Source organism: Carettochelys insculpta, chromosome 9 (genome assembly GCF_033958435.1).
Source record: "Carettochelys insculpta isolate YL-2023 chromosome 9, ASM3395843v1, whole genome shotgun sequence".
Classification (NCBI taxonomy): Eukaryota; Metazoa; Chordata; order Testudines; family Carettochelyidae; genus Carettochelys; species Carettochelys insculpta.
This window is the reverse complement of record NC_134145.1, coordinates 54922764-54942086: the sequence shown is the minus strand read 5'-3', so window position 1 is coordinate 54942086 and position 19323 is coordinate 54922764. Positions and strand designations below refer to the sequence as shown.

General features: G+C 41.7%; 1 protein-coding gene across 1 annotated transcript in view; it reads left to right on the top strand.

The window, feature by feature from the left end:
- The first annotated feature begins 5675 nt into the window (after nucleotides 1-5675).
- PRG4 (proteoglycan 4) overlaps nucleotides 5676-19323 on the top strand; it is a 37883-nt gene continuing 24235 nt past the window's right edge. The window contains exons 1-3 of the mRNA XM_075003315.1: nucleotides 5676-5769; nucleotides 9335-9457; nucleotides 12813-12932. Of these exons, the coding sequence (XP_074859416.1) occupies nucleotides 5676-5769; nucleotides 9335-9457; nucleotides 12813-12932 (337 nt within the window). The remainder of the gene's footprint in view (nucleotides 5770-9334; nucleotides 9458-12812; nucleotides 12933-19323) is intronic.

The following is a 19323-nucleotide window of genomic DNA, read 5'->3' as shown; positions in this document are numbered from 1 at the left end:
TTCCCGAGTGTCCCCAGGTCTAGCCCTCACAGTGCTGCACAAACCAGGAGACGATAGGCCTGATAACCCTTCCTTGGCTTATCTTGCCTGTGGGCCCCACTCCCATAAGCATGTACAGACCTCAACAATTGCATCGGGCCCTTACAGACAAGCTTGTACAAAACAGCTAGGGTGGGGGAGCAGGTGGAGAAGGTGAAAGGGAGCAGACCAGTGATTCTTCCATTATTTACCCCCAGTGTAACAGTTTCAACACTGGACCAGACGGTGCAAGCATAGAAATAACTCAACAAATAGTCTGGTGGTTACAGCACTCCATTGGAGACCAAGATCCAGCCCCTGCCCCCCACTCCAGTGGTTTTTAAAAACTTATTTTGCCACAGTAGAAGAGTTTCAGCAGGAAAGACGAAGGGAGCCCCACCTCAGAGTGACCTATACTCCCTGGATTAGGCAGTCATCCGTGGATCGCTGTTTAAATCTTTTCTCCGTCTCAAGTGGAGGGAGGACTTCACCTGGGCATCTCCCATATTCCTGGGAGTACCCTAGCCAAGGGGCTAGAAGCTGACACCTCAGTCTTCCCAACCTGAGGAGCTGGGGATCCCACGCAGAGTGAGGCATCTTCCTGCAGCCTGGACATAGGCCTCTCTCTGTGCAGATTAAGACACACCCCTCTCAACAGCATCTGCCATCAGCTAGTTAGGCAGCTTCCTGTCTAGTATGCTGGGTCTTGTTGACTGCATTCTAAGGTGCCTCTCTCCTCTCACCCCATTCATTGTACCAGTAGTCAAGGGAGCCTAACGCAAGGCTCTGTGGTTCACGGTATTGTGCCTGTTCTTGTCTACAGGCAGTAGTGCTGGGCCTTGCAAGGCCCAAGACCCTTTCTGCATCTTGGCCTGAGTAAGCTAAAGTCACTCCAAATTTCCTTTCTCTAAAAATGCCCTGGACTTCTCAGCAGGTCTTAAAAGAGTGTTAGGCACCTAAGTACCTTTGACCATCTGGGTCTAAGTCTTTTGTCCAAAGTCACATAAATAGGCCATAAAATTCCTCATTCCCATGTACTAGCCACTAGCTCTGGGGCTGGGAGCCTTTTTTCGGACGGGGGGCAGCTGACTCACAGAAAAGTCAGTCGGGGCCACTCACACGTGAGAAACAAAAAAAAACCAAACAAACAAAACCAAACAAACAAAAAAAATCCCTCACTGAGAAAAGAAAAAAAAAACTAAGAGCAAACTTTACTGCTCTGGCTCTCAATTTAAAAAAAAAAAAGGCTATAGGTTCCCCCATCCATTACAGAGGAGAGTGAAGAACAACACTGCACAAAAAAGTTGGTTTTGTCCCACTGGATGAGTATTAATCGCTGAAAAAGAAAAAAAATCTGGAAGCATTCCGCCTGCATCTCTTCCTGTGTGCCTCCCTAAGATGTCACATGGATTTCATATCTGAACTGAAACTGAGAAGTGTGATTGACTGAAAGATGTGCAGAGATTTCCAAACTAGCTTTGAGTAGCTAGTCACAGTGCATTAAAACTAGAAGTATAGCAGAGGCAGAGCAAGCAGTGAGATAAGCTATCTGCATGCACACAATCAGAGCCATCTGAAACCCTAGGTACCTACTGGGTGACACTTCCATTGTTAATGCAGTAACTCAATCAGACTATGGCAGCACTGTTTTGAAATAAGCCATTTTGAAATAGCTGATTTCAAAATAACACAACTGCACACAAAATGCATTTTGAAATAACATCCAGCTATTTCAAAACACCATTTCTGGGTCTATGTGCTATTTGAAATGGTGCCACTGAAGCCCATTATGGCCTGTTTTGAAATAGGCATTATTCCTCAGGAAATGAGGTTTACCACAATTGAAATAATGCGCCCACTAATTTATTTCAAAATAGTGTGTGTCATTTAGATTCTGCCAAAATTATTTTGAAATAACTACTGTTACTTCAAGATAACTTGGCTGTTCAGATATAGCCTCAGAGCTAGCCAGGGTACGTCTAACTCATACCTTTTGCTGCAGTGTAGATACACCTGTGATCTCCCTCAAAAGGGCAGCATGGCTCTGCACTGCTCCCTCCATCTGCTTGCAGGCAAATCACAATCTTTAGCACTAAAATGCACATTCATGGGAGAACCAACCAGTCACTTTCATATCACTGAATGAGTGAGGGTAACACAGGGGTTCCAGTTTAGCCTAGGCCTTCTTTTTTCTATATTATGAAGACAGTTTTACAAGCATTTTATGGCTATTCTTTCCATGAGACTTACTGAGGAATCACACAATATAATTCCTGCTGATTCATTAGTTTATTTTAAGTTACTGCTGGTCAATTTTTCTTCACTTCACCAAAATTTTGATTTCATGAAAAAATTCAAAATTGTTTTGCAAAAAAAAGTTTTCCAAACTTTTCCAGGCAGCTCTAATCTCACAATGGTCAGTTACTGTGTACAACACCATTCCTTTTTTCAATAATAAAATAATAAAATAATAATAATAATAATAATAATAATAATTTGCCTTTTTAAGGCACTGTCCACCTAGGAATCTCAATGCACCTTATAAATATTAGTTAAACTTCACAACAATACAAACAGATAAGTAAAAGCTATGTTTTCATGACACCTATCAATGAGCAACCGTTGTAAATTGGAGTTCCGATCCAGCAAAGTACCAAGTAAGTATCTGCTTAACTTGGAGCACAAGTGGTATCATTCATGCCACTATTTATGCCCCAGTTTTGCTGAAGGCCACCTAGATCAGGAAATGAAGAGCACTCACTCAGTGAACATTTCTAACATGCCCTGTAGTACTGAAAATCTCTGGATTAGTTGCAAGTTGTATAGCTATGAAAGGAAACTTGGATAGTATTGGCTCAGATTCTAAGCCTGACTCAAGGAGTTCCACAGAAATTTACATGAACACTAAATTTGACTCACACATAAATAAAATAAAATAAAAATAAAATATATTCAAACTGAACATAACTTCAGGTAAAATCCTCTTGCGCTTCAAGGTGGTTGAGCCTTAACATCTTCTTTCAACAGAAAATCAAAGAACTGCATTCTCCAATGATGATAACATCTAGAATATACAATTACTCCAACAGCCAAATGTAATTTATCTTCATTTTTAATGTATGCCCTTGGCTGTATTTCACAGAATGGTTTGATACCATACAAGCAGTACTAATCAAGGGTAGACATTCATTCTGTCACAGGGCTTTGTTGTTGTTTAGCGTCTCACACTTTTTTCTCATGACACACATAGCCAGTCCACAAGGGCATTAGCAACCACAGCCTGTTAGAAATTAAAGAGGGAAGCATCGCAAGTAGGTTATCTTTGCCACCCTATGGATGCCAGTGCAAGAACATTCCCAACAACTTATTCTCCAGTAATTTACCCAGTCTGGTTTTAAATGGCTCCAGCAATGGAACTTCCACTACTTTTCAGGTGTGATTATTTATTCACACTAGCCCTAGCTTACCCCTCTTGGGACCACTGTAGCCAATTTTCTTCTGTTTCCAGATTTCATATATTTATACATAGTTCTTCTCTTCCCTACCACATACTTTCACGGTCAAGAAACCTGGTCACTGAGTCAACATCTGAGAAACCTGAACTGAAATGCTACTGCTAGATAATAAATATGGTATACTAGTAATGGCTCCTGTGTATGAGCGTGAATAACTCCTGCAATTTTTGTGCCTCTGTTTCCCCTTTTGTAACTAATGCTTACCTAGCAAGCACATTGGGAGATTTACTGAGATCCTTACCTACAAATGTTATATACCTCAAATTTATTATGCTTGCTACTCATGACACATTGGGTAATTAGATCATCATTAGTATATTTACAGCAATATATGAGATGCATGAAATATCCCTGGAAGCAGACGTAGCATTTGTAGGCTTAGTGCAATCTCTCTCTTCATAGCATTTTGTTTAAAGTGCACTCTTTAAAACAGGAAGGTTTCCACGTTTCACACTGCTCCGACTCTGTCTTGGCCCTAGATATTTTGCTACCCCGATGGAAAATATTTTTGGTACCTTCGCTCTTCATAGTTAAGTTTGTGGGGGAAAAACACAGGCACAGCCAGCTGAGTGAGATGTAGCACTTTTCCTTCTTCCTTTGCCTCAGAATACTAATTTGGCAACCTTGGAAGTTGGGGCCAAGGACAGCCGCCCTGATTACCTACATTAATTTCAAAGCATTTCTTTCATTGCCAAATAATAAATCTGATACAAACCATATTGACCCCAAGAGAGGTAAATACTAAAAATGTGCTTAAATCTATCCCTAATTCAGGAAAGACCCTAAGCGTGGGCTTAGGTATTTTTCAATAGCATCTTTGACTAAATTGGGCCCATTCAAAGTTCGAAGCAACCCCTTTGTAGCATAATTCGGTTCTAATAAGCAGGACCTCTATGTAAAGCTGCTATGTGCTGAATCTGCTCAGTAGGAAATAGATAAAGATCTGGATTATGAGAGTAATTGGAGTGTCTACATTAATGCTTAAATTAATCACGTGCTGCATTTGGTAAATTAAAGTTTGGATCAACGCTATCCATTTTTGGCCACTGAAAAATATTCCCATTCAATTCCCTAGTGTGGGAGGTAAGATTTGGGCCATTATTTGGTACCATATGAATTAAGTATTAATTGAATTATAATTGTACCTTAGAACTAAATGAAAATAAATTTTGTTATTAATAGTACATGTTAAGGCATAGTTTTAAAACCACTGTTTGATATGATAGGAAAGAAAACGTATTCAAAGTTTGTCTGCAATCATTTGCTAGGGCTGTGCAGATATTTTTTTTCGTTTCACTACTAAATTAAAATTGTTTTGACTAATAAGTCTGAATGTAATTAATACATTTATTTTTCAGTCATTTTTCTTAATCAGAGTGTTTTCCAGATGTTGCTTTAGTCTAGTCAGCTGGACCCTTTTCCAAATGATGTCATAAGTTGTCACTGGTTGGTTTTGTCTAACATGTTGGGTAATTAGTTCATCACAGTATATTTACAGCATTATATAAAACGTCTAATATATCCCTGAAAGCAGACATATCCTTTGTCGGGTAAGTGCAATACCATCCCTATTCACAATATTTTGTTCAAACAGAAAAAAGCTGAGAATCACTATTCTGAGCAATAATGAAATGTTTAGGTAGCAGTTAGTTGGATTACATTTTATCTAATCTTCTGATTAATTTGTGTGACAACTTGTGTTTTGATAGCAATTTCTTAAAATATAAGTAGTTTTACCAGTAATATATCACTAGAATTTGTCATTTTGAAATCTTTGTAAAGAAAAACAGCTTAAATAAATATATTTAATTGGCTGTGTTCTCCACATGCAGGGACTTCTATAAAAGTATAAATTAATTGCTATAATTTAAGGACACTCGCTTTAAATAATCATGTTATTTACATCTATTCTTATTGCAAAATTTAAGGCATAATCCGTCTATCATTGTGAAGAGATACATGGCATAATTCTGAATTGGCAAGTTTTCTAAATATTTTAAAAAATATATTGAAGTTATGTGACTTTTAATATTAGGAAATAAAGCTTGCATTTACAGTTTATTTTCAGTGTAAATTAATTAATATTTCATATAGTTGTCTAGAGTAGTTCTTCAAAAACAATTTTTTTTCCTTCCAGGGAGGATGCAATACCTAAAAATAACCATGGTGTGGCATATACATTACATATTCCTGGTGATATTTTCAGCATACTTGCTTCAGCAAGCTTCTTCTCAAGGTATTGTAAAATACAAAAATGAAGGAAGATTGTCTGGAATATTTGGAAAGATAACCTAATAAAAATCAGAAGTGTTTGAAATGAAGGAATCATTTAAGAAACTACTAAATTGCTACCAAAAGATTTAGCAACATGGGTATCATGATTCAGTTTGCCAAAATCTGAGTCTTTTTCAACGTGTTAATATAAATTGGTATTTTAAAAGGAATAATTTGTAAATCTCAATGTCATGCAAAATGTATATGTACATGTTGTGTGTGTATCTCCCTCTCTCTCTTTCTGTAGATATAGTCTGCAGATCCTATTAACCTGTAAATGATATGGACAGCCAAATCCATTGTTGATATTACTCAATGAAAAACTTGTACTTGCACCAGTAATTAATCTAGCCAGGAGTGGTTTAATACTGATCACAAATATAACAAGGCATGTGAGATAACAAATAACAAATACAACAAGGCATGGTAACTAAACTCTGCCCTTGTCCCTAATGCATTATCTGAATACACTTTTGATGCTATCTCACAATCTTCTTATGGCATTAATTTCATTATTATAAATATTTTGAATTTCTCTCTTAAAACTTAGCATCTGCTAAATTTGCTGCTATAATCCTTAAACAATTAAAATACTTAGGTTTCTACAGTAGCAGATATTACATAGTTGTATAGCAGTAACACACACAACAAAACAAAAAACAACCCTCTCAACAGTGCACACTTTTTATAAGATAGGAGTCGAATTTTACCTTCAGACCCCAGTGGAACGCCCTTTTGAAATGAGCGGAATTATTTGCACAGACTTTAAGAGGGATCAGACCCTCATGGCCAGGAAAGAATGACTAAACTGATCACATCTTAAAGAAAGGAAGAAAGAAAGAAAGAAAGAAAGGTCTACTTCTATAGTCCATAATATGATATTTTAATCTTGAGTCCAGATTTCACCTATGTAGTCAGGAGACAAGAGGTCTAACTCTCGAATCTTTTACCTATTCAATGTGTTCTCTTTGACAAGTTATTTTACCTCCAGCCCCTTGCTACTCTCTGGAATACTGCAACTGACAATACTTAAGCTTGGTCTACACTAGGCAGATAAATTGATTGCAGCTATGCAGTTCTAGCTATGGCAACTGCATAGCTAGAATCAACTTACCTGCACTGACTTACCTGCCTGTCCTAACTGAGGAAGGTTGACTGGAGACTTTCTCCCATTGACCTCCCTTAATTTAATTATGGTTTAACTAATTTAATTTAATTTAACTCCCTTGCAATAGCCAGGAGTGCAGGGGTCGACTGCTGATCCATGACTGGTTGATTTTGCATGTCACTACCAGGTGCCAGAAATCAAACCCGAGAAGATCAAGCAGCTCAATCTTCTGGATAATGTAGACATGGCCTTACTTGCCTTTGGGATGAAAATACTATGTAAATAGAGTTTTTATTTTCATCTCCCTTCCTCCTCTCCTCTGATACACACACACATGTACACTGTATGTTGTTGAAAATGTTTTCTTGTCTCCAGTGCTGTGTTGTGTGTTATTTCTCCACATTTCAGCTCACTGTATTGTGTCTTTTTTCAGCTTGTTTACTAAATGTACAGCCATCTTATTCATATTTCAGGATGCTTCATTTTCATAGTTCAATTCCAGAAGGGGGTGTGTGTTAGTGCACTAGTGTGGCTTTCATTTACCGGGGGTATTGTTCCAGGATGCTTGTATGTCCTAGCAGAACAATATAAGGGATTGCAGTTACAGACTGTGCATGTTTCACTGAGAAAACAGCCCTATCTCTAAATGCATTACTAGGAAGTTCCCCTCAGTATCATAAATTATCCTTGATATCCCAGCACAACAGCAATCTAGAATATTTTTATTACACTGAAGCCACTGTGTAAGATGGATGTTACACTATTGAAACTAAAGAATCCACATGAACAAAAAAATGAAAGAATATATTTTATCCTGATGTGCAGGGCTAGAACCCACTGATTTTGAAATTCTAATCTTCATTCTGAAACTGACTCACCCTCTGATGTCTGGCATGTCACTTAGACTGCAGTCCTGCTTTGAAAAGGGACTGTATACATGACATCATGGGAGTCCTTTGTCTTGTGATCTATCCACCTATATACAAACAAAACAACTGGTTTTAAGCAAGCAGCCTTGCAAACTCAACTTGAGATCTGAAAGTGAACCAGGATTCTCTCCTGCTTTGACACATCCTCATCAGGAATCAAGATTATACAGCCCAAATTATGCTGTCAGTGGCATCTATGCCACCTCCACTGCTCTGCATTTAGGGTATGTCTTCTGCACTACTGGAACACCAGCAGTGTATACATTGCAGCACATACTTGGGTTCCCCGTCTGTCCTGAACTCCATGTTGAGCTATGTTCACTGTTACTATTACCTGTGTTCGCTGGATTCAAAGTAAACTATTGCACAGCTTTTTCCGTGCAGACAGACACTTCATTATACCTGTGTGACTACACCCAGAGCCTTCATTGAGGTAACACAGGTGTCCCTGAAAGCAGAGCAGCATTTATTTGTAATTGGAGCAAATTTGTTCTGAAAGTCACAAACAAACTGACAATAGACTCCCTGACTCTGCCATTGTTACAGCTCTTTTCAAAGCAGAACTACACTCAGTCTTCCATCAAGAATGTGATTTAATTGTTTGCAAGATATTTTGAAGAAGTAAAACTTTCTATTTGTGTGAAACGCTGTTATCATCAGTGGGATGAAAAACTAAAAGTCAACTGAGTCGTGCCAGTCAGTTCACCAATATTAAAAGAAGCTATGACTAGTAAGATACATCTGCTGACAGCTCACAGTAACACTGATTCATTCAGTATGACAGATGACCCTGAACAATTGACCTCATACCCATGGAAGTGGAAGTTTGCAAACCTACTACTGGGTGCAGACCTGAACAACACAGTTGACCCCTATTTCCATAATATACCAGTCCAAAACTTCAGACCTTAAAACCCTGGTGTTTGAAATCTTCCTCTGTATTTTAAAGCTCAGGCTCAGACAAACACATTTATTCCTGGTGTGAGGATGACCAGAATGCCTCATTCTAGATCTCAAAGCATAAAGCACAAATTAACCTGCTTTGGGCCCAGTCCAGCTCCCAATCAATGGAAATTTTGCCACTCATTTCAGTGGGAGCAAAACAACTCTTTGGTTTTTTTTTTCCCTAGGCAGTAGATGTATTTTGGTTTAACTGGAGAGAAGTTACTGGCCTACAGGGTACAGCAGGGATCAAATTAAGATTAGTGCATCCAGACTTTGCAAATATCCCATAGCAGAAACCTTTACTTTTGAACTCTGGATAATGCAACTATTATACCAATTGATATACGGCCCAATCTAAAGATTCCTATACATTCCTGTACATTTCAGAAGGAGTTGGATTGGGCCAACAGTTTTGCTAATAATGAGTAAGCAAATTAAATCCTTAAAGGAAAAAGAAGTAACAATCTTACTCTTTTGCCATTTGCTGTTACCTCACAACCCCTTCTCATCCAGCAATGTTTAAAACTAGTATTGTGTGATTTTAGATTTATCAAGCTGTGCAGGGAGATGTGGGGAAGGGTATTCTAGAGAGGCTGCCTGCCATTGTGATTATAGCTGTCTACACTTCATGGAGTGCTGCCATGATTACAAGAGACTCTGCACAGATGGTAAGTCGTTAAACCCAGTGAGTTTCTATAGTGAGCTCTGCACCTACTTCCTTTGGCACCTGTGTCTTGTTCTCTCCTCAGTGCTTATACACCCCTTTTGCTTTCCATTGTCTTGTTTCCTTCTTGTAAATGTTATGTTGTATTATGTCTGAATAAATGTTTTTCATGGACTTTCAAAAAGTCCTGTAGTCACATCTACCATAATTGGTTGCCATTAAGAAATATGCCCTGCTTTTAAAAGAAGCAGTGCAGCACACAGGGAGTTAACAATTTATCTGCAATTTGGGGCCAACCCTATTCAATGCTCATTTTTTAAAAAAAATTTAAGCAACATTTTTAAAAACCATGGGGGCCAGAAGCCCTCATTTAAAGCCTAGTGAAGTCAACAGGAGTCTTTCCTTTAGCTTTAATGACTTTGGATCAGATTGTGCAATCAGTTTTTGAGCTTCAAAATCACTACTGAATAATGTATTCCTGTTTAAAAAACTAATGGCTTACTAAGGACCTCTAATTTCTAAGGAAAAATAGTTGAAATTTGCCCCACCTCCATAAAAACTCACTTCTGTTTCCATTTGCTGAATCCACATAGGTAACAATGCTGTGTGGGTGACTGATGGGAAAGGCAATAAAATAAATAATAGACCTTCATATATTTCTCCTATAACCAATGTCACTGAACAGGGCAAATATGCATGTTTAGGTATGTTTTTACAAGGATTTTGGCAAATTAGGTTTATTGTCAGGCAGCAATGTATTATATTCATGTTTACGACTAAGCATTTGTCTACATATTGTGGTAGTCTACACCAGAATGCTGCGAATTCTAGATTACACAAGTGTGTTACACACCAACTAGCCTGTGTAGAATCTGCTGGTGTGCATTCAAAGTTTGATCGTACATGATAATACAGTCCTGTTTAAAATAGTACTACATTACCATGCACTGGGAAACTGTGTCTGTGCCAGTAGGACTGACACAAGCAAGTCAGTGTACAACATACTAGTGTGCACTAGAATTTGTACCTTATGGTGAAGTTTAATTGCACAGTGACTCCAAGCCCTTAACATAGCCGGGCTATGCTACTTTCATTGTAGTTCTAACAATGCTAAAATATTTAAGGGTAAGAATTATTTCCATCATTACAGAAGCATAAGCTCCAATTATGTCACCCATTAACTGCCTGGTACAGGTTGACCCTCTCTAGTCTGGCACCCTCAGGACCTTACTGGTGCTGAATCAGTGAATTCGCTGGACCAAAGGAGGTCAGTATTGTCTAGCAGCATTACCAACACTGCTACTGCTTCCTGGGCTCTTAGAAGACATTTAGAGATACGCAAAAGAGGAAGAGCTCAGGCAACGTGGAGAAGACTTACTGAGATTGAAGGACAACAACTGGGGTAGTCCTGGAGTCAGCTAGAAGTTTGTCCCAAGACAGAGTGAAGTGGAGGACACTTGTAGATGACCTAGGCTCCACGTGGTTTAAAGGTTTAAGGGTTTAAGGCTCCAAGGGTTTAGGTCAAGTCAATAGCTCAGAACATTGAGAGCCTGGACTGGTGCCTCTAAACAAATTTATGGGACTGCAGGAAACTTGGCCACACCTATGTTAAGTGGTTGCCCAGCTGACTAAAATCATGCCGGATTACAGATGTTACTGGACAAGCGAGTGCTGGACTAGAGAGGTTCAACCTGAATCTTACTGCACAAATATCCCTATGGAAGAGACTTGCATTGTGGATAACTCAGTCCTAAATATTAAGTTGAGTACACTGATGGCTCACATAAACCTGATGTGAATAAAACAAACTTTTAATATACTCAGGAGTTTCAATATTTCTTCAGTTCTCTTGAATAATTTGATGGTCTGAAATTAAATGTTGTAGATTTTCTTTAGTACACAAATAGCTTCTTTAATTACTACAGGCCTGATTTTTCAAGGTTTCTAGTGGTAGACAGGCAATGTGCCTAAACGCTTTTAAAAATCTGGCTCTCTGTGGTTTAAAAAAAGTTGCTGTGTGTTCTGGGTGCTGAACACCCCAGCCCTGACCAAGCCTGTGCATACCTTTAAATGTGAGTAATCCCACTGAGTACAATGACTGACAGTGATTTTGGTATTAGCAGCATGTTAGAGAAATGTTTATAAAGGCAGCTTTTCTAATCCCTGTATCACCAATTTCTGATCTCATTTACAGTGGCCCATATCAAGAGCTAAACCACTGACATATTTACAAATAAGACACGGTAAACATTTAAATGTGTAATTTGTATAACTTTCTCAAGTCAATGGGAGCTGCACGCACTCCTGTTAGCAGATAAAGTGACCCTTGCTATTTAAACTGCAGTGCAAGAAATTTAGGCTTGGTCTACCCTAGACCTTGCAGTTGACTGCAGATATGCAATTCTAGCTAAGGTACTGATGTATCTGCAGTTAACTGTAAGGTCTGTCCTCACTGAGGGAGGTCCACAGGAGCATTTTTCCCATTGACCTCCCTTACTTACTCCCTTTACCAGATGCACAGAATCAAAGTCCATAAGATTGAAACTGCATGGGTCAATCTCCTGGTAAGTAAATATATACCCTAAGTGGTTATTAAAAGTTAGTTCCAATAGATTATTGAGAATAGAGAGCATTAATTCATTTTGAACTGGTATTTTAATTATACATCTAAATATTAGTACTCATGCCATAAAAAGGTATTATAATAATAATAATTTTTACTCAATTATCTTTAGGGGACAAATTTGCAGAAAAGGACTGTGTACTTTTTTGTCCACAGACATTTTTGCATGTTCCAAACAAAGCGTATGTCAGAAAGTCTAAGCCAGGGCTTGTTCATGCAAATCCTTATTTGCATGTGTATTATTTGCAGTCGTCAACACAAATAATTGCATGTGCAAAATGGTGCATAGATTGAGCGACCCCTTGAAAATCTGGGCCCACGTAACCTTTTTTGTTAAATCTCAATTCAGGCCCTCTTTTAGGTATTTAACATGTGCCCACATTGCAGAACCATCGCATTTACCTAGGAGAGAAGGAAAATGTGGTCAAAGGAGCCTTCTTAGAGTGAACGCTGAGATAATGGAACAGCTTGTAGTGAAACAGAATGTAAATTCCACATCACTTCAGTACACGGCAATGTGCAAAATGCAGTTACAGAGCATGCTTATCAGTTGGAGTTTTTACATTGCGTTAATTGGGCTTTAGAGCAAACTCAGCGCAACTAGCTCCTGATACGAAATTATTCTTTTTACCCACAAAAACTGATGACCCCCATTAAACAAGAGTTCCACTGTAGACCAAACAGAGAACAAAACAAAAACAGACCGGTGCTGAACCTCTTGGTCTGCCTTATGTAGAACTCTCCTGCAAAGGACGGTGTTTTGAAAATTTTGTAAGAGGGAGAGAATGTGACTGCGATGCGGAGTGCGGAAAATACGGGAAATGCTGTCCAGACTATCAGACACAGTGTGAAGAAGGTGAGTGCACTTTCTTTATAAATGGCTTCCTATATTGTATATATTTAATACAGCCACTTAAGCATCATAGCTGATTCACAACCCCACCTTTTCTGTAATCAATGTTCACATTAAAGAATGTGAATTAACCTCAGTGGAAATAGAATCCATCATTCCCTTTCACTAACAGAGCCCACACATAAACTGAATCAACTGGAACTAAGAGGAGGTGATTTAGGGAATGGCCTGATAACGTGACTTTGTTTGAACACAGATGCTCCAATCTGACATTCTCTGAATTAACTGCTCTGAGCTACTCTAGAGTCTTCTAACTGCTCATCTTCTCAGGCAGCCCTTAAGTGCTGATAAAAGACCAGTTAACAATGGAGTGACCAGGTGTCCAGTTTTGGACTGGACCGCATGATCTAAGAGGGACCCTGGTGTCTCACATCAGCACTGCTAACTGGGTTGTAGACTGTCCAATTGGTGGCAGCTCTGTGCTGCATAGCAGGGCTGGCTGGGCAGACGCAGCCAGCATGTCCAGCTCCTGGGCGGTGGGGGGGGAAGTGGTTCATCCGCTGACCTCCCCACACCTATAGATACAGCTCTCATTGGCAGGGGAGAGCAGGGGAGGAACCTGTGAAACTTGCCAGTGCTCAGCTGGTGACTGTTGAGGAGTGGTGCGTGGTTCACACTTCTGTCGCTGCTGCCCAGCCCTCTTCACCTCATGTAGCTGGGCTCTAGCTTTTGTTTGTCTGTCCCCTTCGCTGGCACCCATGAGTTCGAAGTGTGTGCATCCCTGTCCCCAAGTGCTTGGAAGTGAGCTGCACCCCATCCCCCTCGCTGCATCCCTCCCTCGTCCCATCCTGTCTTGACTTCCTCCCATCCAGCCTCTCCACCACCACTCCGTACCTCCATCATAGGGTGACCATATTTCCCTGTGAAAAATACAGGGTGGGGAAGGGACGGTTCCCCAGCTGCGGCTTCCAAGCAAGTGCAGCTCCGCTTCAAAATGAGGGTGTGTAGTGTAGATGCCAGCAAAGTTATTTTGAAATAACACTTGTTATTCCAAAATAATTTTGCTGTGTAGATGTGGCCTATGTGTGTAAGAGACAGTGTGTCTTTGTGTAGGTACATTTATATAGGTACATGGATGGTTGTGCATATTTGTGGTCTATGGATTTGTATTTGGACTTTAGGGGTGGGCCTTTAATGGACACACTGCAGCTGTGCCTAGAGTGGGCGTGGAATCTCCTTCCTTAAAGGTTTTTAAGTCCCGGCTTGACGAAGCCCTGGCTGGGATGAATGAGTTGGGATTGGTCCTGCTTTGAGCAGGGGCTGGACATGATGACCTCCTGAGGTCTCTTCCAACCCTATGATTCTATGATAATGTGTGGCTCTATTTCCACATACAAAATTACAAAAACCTTAGTGAATGAAAACCAAGGAGCTTGTTACAAAAATGGGGCAGGGGAAGGTGTAACAGTCTCAGCCCATGGCGGGCACCTCCCTCAGGGTGGTGTGGGCCTCCACAATTTGCCCCAGGCTGTGTGTGGCTGACCTTGGGGCCAACGGCCATCTCCCTGGGGTCTTGTCCCCTTCAACGGGGCTGCTGCCCAGCAGGGTATGAGTCCAGGCCCTGGTTCAGGGCTGGGTGCCAGGCAAATAGTCAGTAAGCCTGGCCCTTGGTTCAGGGCAGGGCAGCAGACAAACAGTCAGTGGGCCTGGCCCTGGTTCAGGGCAGCGGGGGGGGAAGGCAAGCAGTCAGGGAGCCCAGCCCTGGTTCAGGGTGGGGCAGCAGGCAAACAAATAGCCACCAAAGCAGGGTGAGAAGAGGGGCTGCCTCTCCAGGGGTAGGATAGAGGGACGCAGGCCCTCCCACTCCACCGTGCCCCGGCCTGGGGCCCTAGTGACAACTCACACCATGAGCTGAGTGGGGTGATCCAGGCTGCAACACACTACCATGGGCTCAGGTGGAGCATTCCCCGGGCCACTTGCTACCTCTGCCTCCGTCGGTGTTTGGTCCCACTCGGAGTGTTCGGTAAGCTCAGGAAGGTGGGTCTCCTCTGGATAAGTAGAAACTGGCAGGTCTGGCCAGTTGGGCATCTCCATGTTGTCGGGGTAGTATGCAGTGGGGGCAGGACTGTGGGCTCCAGCAGGTCCGAGGCCTCAGCGTTGTGGGTGGCAGACAGGACTCCAGGCTTGTACCCATCTGGGCCCCCAGGGTAGCTGGCCATGGGCAGGCTTTCTGGCTCTGGAGGGACCTTGGGCCGTGGAAATTTACTCTACCTGCAGATAATCTGACTCTCTGCAAGAAGGGTAGAGAAATTAGAGAGGGAAAAAGCCACATCCCCCATTCCCAGTGGAGGTGTTGCCTGAGGTATTGAACAGCAAGGTAGCAGGAACAGCTGGTGAGGAAGGACATGAGTGGTACACCAGCCATGTGACTGCACCCCCACATTTCCTCCCCATACCACCCCTAGGCCAGGACAATGGTCCTTTTGCCCCAGGCTGTGCCCCTGCTCTGCCTGTTCCCCCAAGTCCCCTCCCACAAGTGATGCGAATTGGGGGGACGGGTGCATCCCTGGTGCCAGCAGTAGGGGGTCGGGCTTCCCCACACTCACCAGGAAGTGGAGCACCATGGCCCTAGCTCACTCTGCTCCCAGCTCCACTGCCTGCCAGTGAGCGTGGGGTGAGGAGGGGGGTGGTCCTGCTGTTCTCCAGAGTGATGCAGCTGGGAGCAGGAGAGGAGCTGTGGTTTTCCTCTTTTCCCCAGCTCTGCCAGTGAATGCAGGGAGGCCCAGCCCTGGCTGTGGGTGCCAGGCTCCCCACTCCCCCCCACCAGTAGTCCCTGAGGCTCTGACCCTGCCAGCTGCTGGCCCCTCAGCTCTCCTGCACATGGCATTTGGGTGGGTCACATGTCACCTCCAGCATTGCTCCTGCAGGGTTGTGTGAGAAACCACAGCTTGCTGCTTTCCAAGCTGCACCTGCCCTTTGGATAAAAGCAGAATTTCATGCTCCAGAGATCGCTGTCCTAAAGCTTTCTGGCGCACTAAGAGAGGGCTTCAAAGCACAGAACCGTAATTCTCTATTAAATATGTATTCTGAACTGTAATCATGTGAGCAGTCCCATCCTACTGTGCAAAGCACTTAAACACGTACTTTAAAGCACCTGCCTTGGTGCTTTGCTGAATCTAGGCCTCAACCTTCTGCTGCATGAAACTGCAAGTAGTCTGGGATACTGCACTCTGAGCTCACAGGATCTCCAAGGCATTACCATAGCCAATTTCGAAGTCGGCAGGTCAACAAACAATGTACTTTATGCAAAAAATAATGCAATTACCGTCCCAAATGTTACGCCATTCACAGAATGTTTTTAACCAACCACTTCCAGGTTTGTTTGGGGATTTTTGCTTTGTTTTTAAATATTTTTTTAAACTTTTGTGCAAAAAATGAAACATGCCATTAACTTCTTGGGACTATTGTACTTACTCATGAATATCCCATGAGTTTTAAGATCTAATCTACAATGGTTCTGCCTTTCAATCTTTTGAACATTTCCCTCTGTCCATTTGAACTGCTAGGGAAGCTGTGTGCACCAAGTCATACTGTCTGGGGATTTTCATCACTGGCTTTGGTTCTCAGCTCTTTTTTGCTTCCTGCTTTCTTTATGTTGGAGCAGACATCTGACTCTTTTCAGTTAGGGCATGGCTACACTACAAAGTTATTCCAGAATAGTTTATTCCAGAGTTAATATTCCATAATAAACTAATCCAGAAGAATACATCTACACTACAAGGAAGCCCCAAAAATAAGCAAAATGTATTCTGAAATAGTTACGCACAATAGAGCTTAATTTGGCTTAGAGCCCCTGGAAGCACGTCCAGGGGCTCTAATCCAAAATATATCTACACAGCAGCTTTATTTGAAAATAAGCTATTCTGGAAAGTTTATTTAGAAATAGCTCCTATTCTCTGTCGACACAGATGCTATTTTGAAATACGTCTTTCAAAATAGGCACGATTCCTCATGGAATGGGATTTACCAGTTTTGAAATGAGATGACCACTATTTCAAAATTATTTTGAAAATAGTGGTTGCGTTGTGTAGATGTTATTTTGAAATAGCAGCTGTTATTTCAAAAGAACCGCTGCGTAGACATACACCTAGAGCTTAAGATAGCACTTTTGTCCTACTAATGCAAGAACAGAAAGAACTAGATTAAAAATACGGTATCTTTCTGTGGAACTATTGCCTAAAATATTTAATTATTTGGTCATTTCTAGTCACTTCACTTTCCCTTAATTTCCCAGAGAAGGCAACTGCATTATGAATCTGCAGGTACCATTAATGTTGCATAAAAAGGGAGAAAAATAGGGAAGAGATCACATTCTGCGACAAAGCTTAGGTATGTATCTGCTCTTCAATGTTTAAATTGGAGGAAATCCATAGAAATGATAGCTATCTCCTTTGCACAAGTCACAGCTGAGTCTGTGGACACTCTCTGTGTAGCCAGTAAGCACACAAGGTTACTTAACAATAGTCTAACAAAGTTGAATCCTTGGTAATGTCTTACAGAAGTTTCTAAGGAATATCAAATTGTATCATACCAAACCCATCTTAACACACATTTCCACGTATTGTTTTGCAGAGGCAATGGAGATAATGACAGTAAATGAACAAAGTTCCCTAAAATGAAATTTGGGCAAAATGTTCTCTCAGACTGCATGTCACCACAGAGTTTGAGAAGTGGTCAGGGCGATGTGGAAATGAGCAAGATGTGGATGTAAGCGGGTCATCTTTGAGGCCCCCTCTACAGTGTCAACATAGTGGACAAAAGAGTTTTAGTGTTAATAAGCATCAGACTGATTTTTTTTTTTTAAGAGCACAGTCACCTTCATCTGAAGGAAGGGAAATGAAATGCAATGTCTGTCTGGTATGAAGCAGTGCCAAATGTTCTCTCCCCCTCCACCCCCTGCCAACTCACCAGAGTGGTAGGATCCAGAACGGCTCAGCAGCCTGCTCCACTCCACTATGCCACCATGGTAGCCATAGGGCGTGAGCAGTGGGCAGGGCCTCAGAGAAGGGGTGGCGTAGGGCATTTGATTTTGGCCGTGTCTACACTAGCCCAAAACTTCGAAATGGCCATGCAAATGGCCATTTCGAAGTTTACTAATGAAGTGCTGAAATACATATTCAGCGCCTCATTAGCATGTGGGTGGCTGCGGCACTTCAAAATTGACGCGGCTCACCACTGCGTGGCTCGTCCAGATGGGGCTCCTTTTTGAAAGGACCCCAGCTACTTTGAAGTCCCCTTATTCCTATGAGCAGATGGGAATATGGGGACTTCGAAGTAGGCGGGGTCCTTTCGAAAAGGAGCCCCGTCTGGACGAGCCATGCGGCGGCGAGACGCATCAATTTCGAAGTGCCACGGCCGTCCGCATGCTAATGAAGCACTGAATATGTATTTCAGAGCTTCATGCTTCGAAATGGCCATTTGCATGGCCATTTAGAAGTTTTTGGCTAGTGTAGACACAGCCTGTGTGAGTAGCCCCATTGGTTTCCATAGGAGTACTTTGGGAGTGAGGTACTATTCAATGAACATAAGGATGATCACATGAGAGTTCTAACTGGTTACAATGTCTAAATCTCACATTTCTTTTGTGGTATTTGTGAGTGTGTTTCTTTGCAAAAAAAAAAAAAAAGAGCTTGTAAATCTTCTGAGCTCTAGCTATTTCCTTCACTCAATTTACATACGTTCTTATGAGGGTTTCCCTTCAGTGGGTGAGGGGAAGAAGGTGACCTGGTTGAACAGGAGGCAATTGGAATAAGGTCAGGAGAAGATCATTTCACTGTCCTTCTTGCTGACCAGAAGAGTGGTGGATGTGTGTGCACATTTGTACCCATGAGGACCTCTTTTACTAGGACTGAGCTGGCAGTACCTAGCCTCTCTCCCATGAATGTGGCAGAAGAATGAGACTCCCTCCCGACAAACGGTGGCCATTGCACTAATTGACTTTTTAACTGGGGAGCTGGGAAGGAATTTTTCTCTCTCTGCCAGATCAGCCAAGGCAGGGTGTTTTCTTCCACCTTCCCTGCAGCATGTCTGGCACCCACTGGGGAATGAGTGAGTTATAGTGTTGCAACTGCATAGTTGAGACTTCTGGTAGATGTCCAGTTCTGGTACTTGGTATGGCAAGGATAAGGTTACTAATTATTATTAATAAAAAGGATTGGGATGGTATTTGACAGAAAGCATCCCTTGAGAGAGCTGAGTAAGGCAGGATTGAGGCACCTATGTCTGGAGTTAGACCCATATATGATAGTCCCTTAAGAAGGGAAGGTGATAGAGTCCAGTAGTGGGGAGATGGTTGGGGATTATGTGGAAATTAAGAAAAGGATCAGGATCTGCA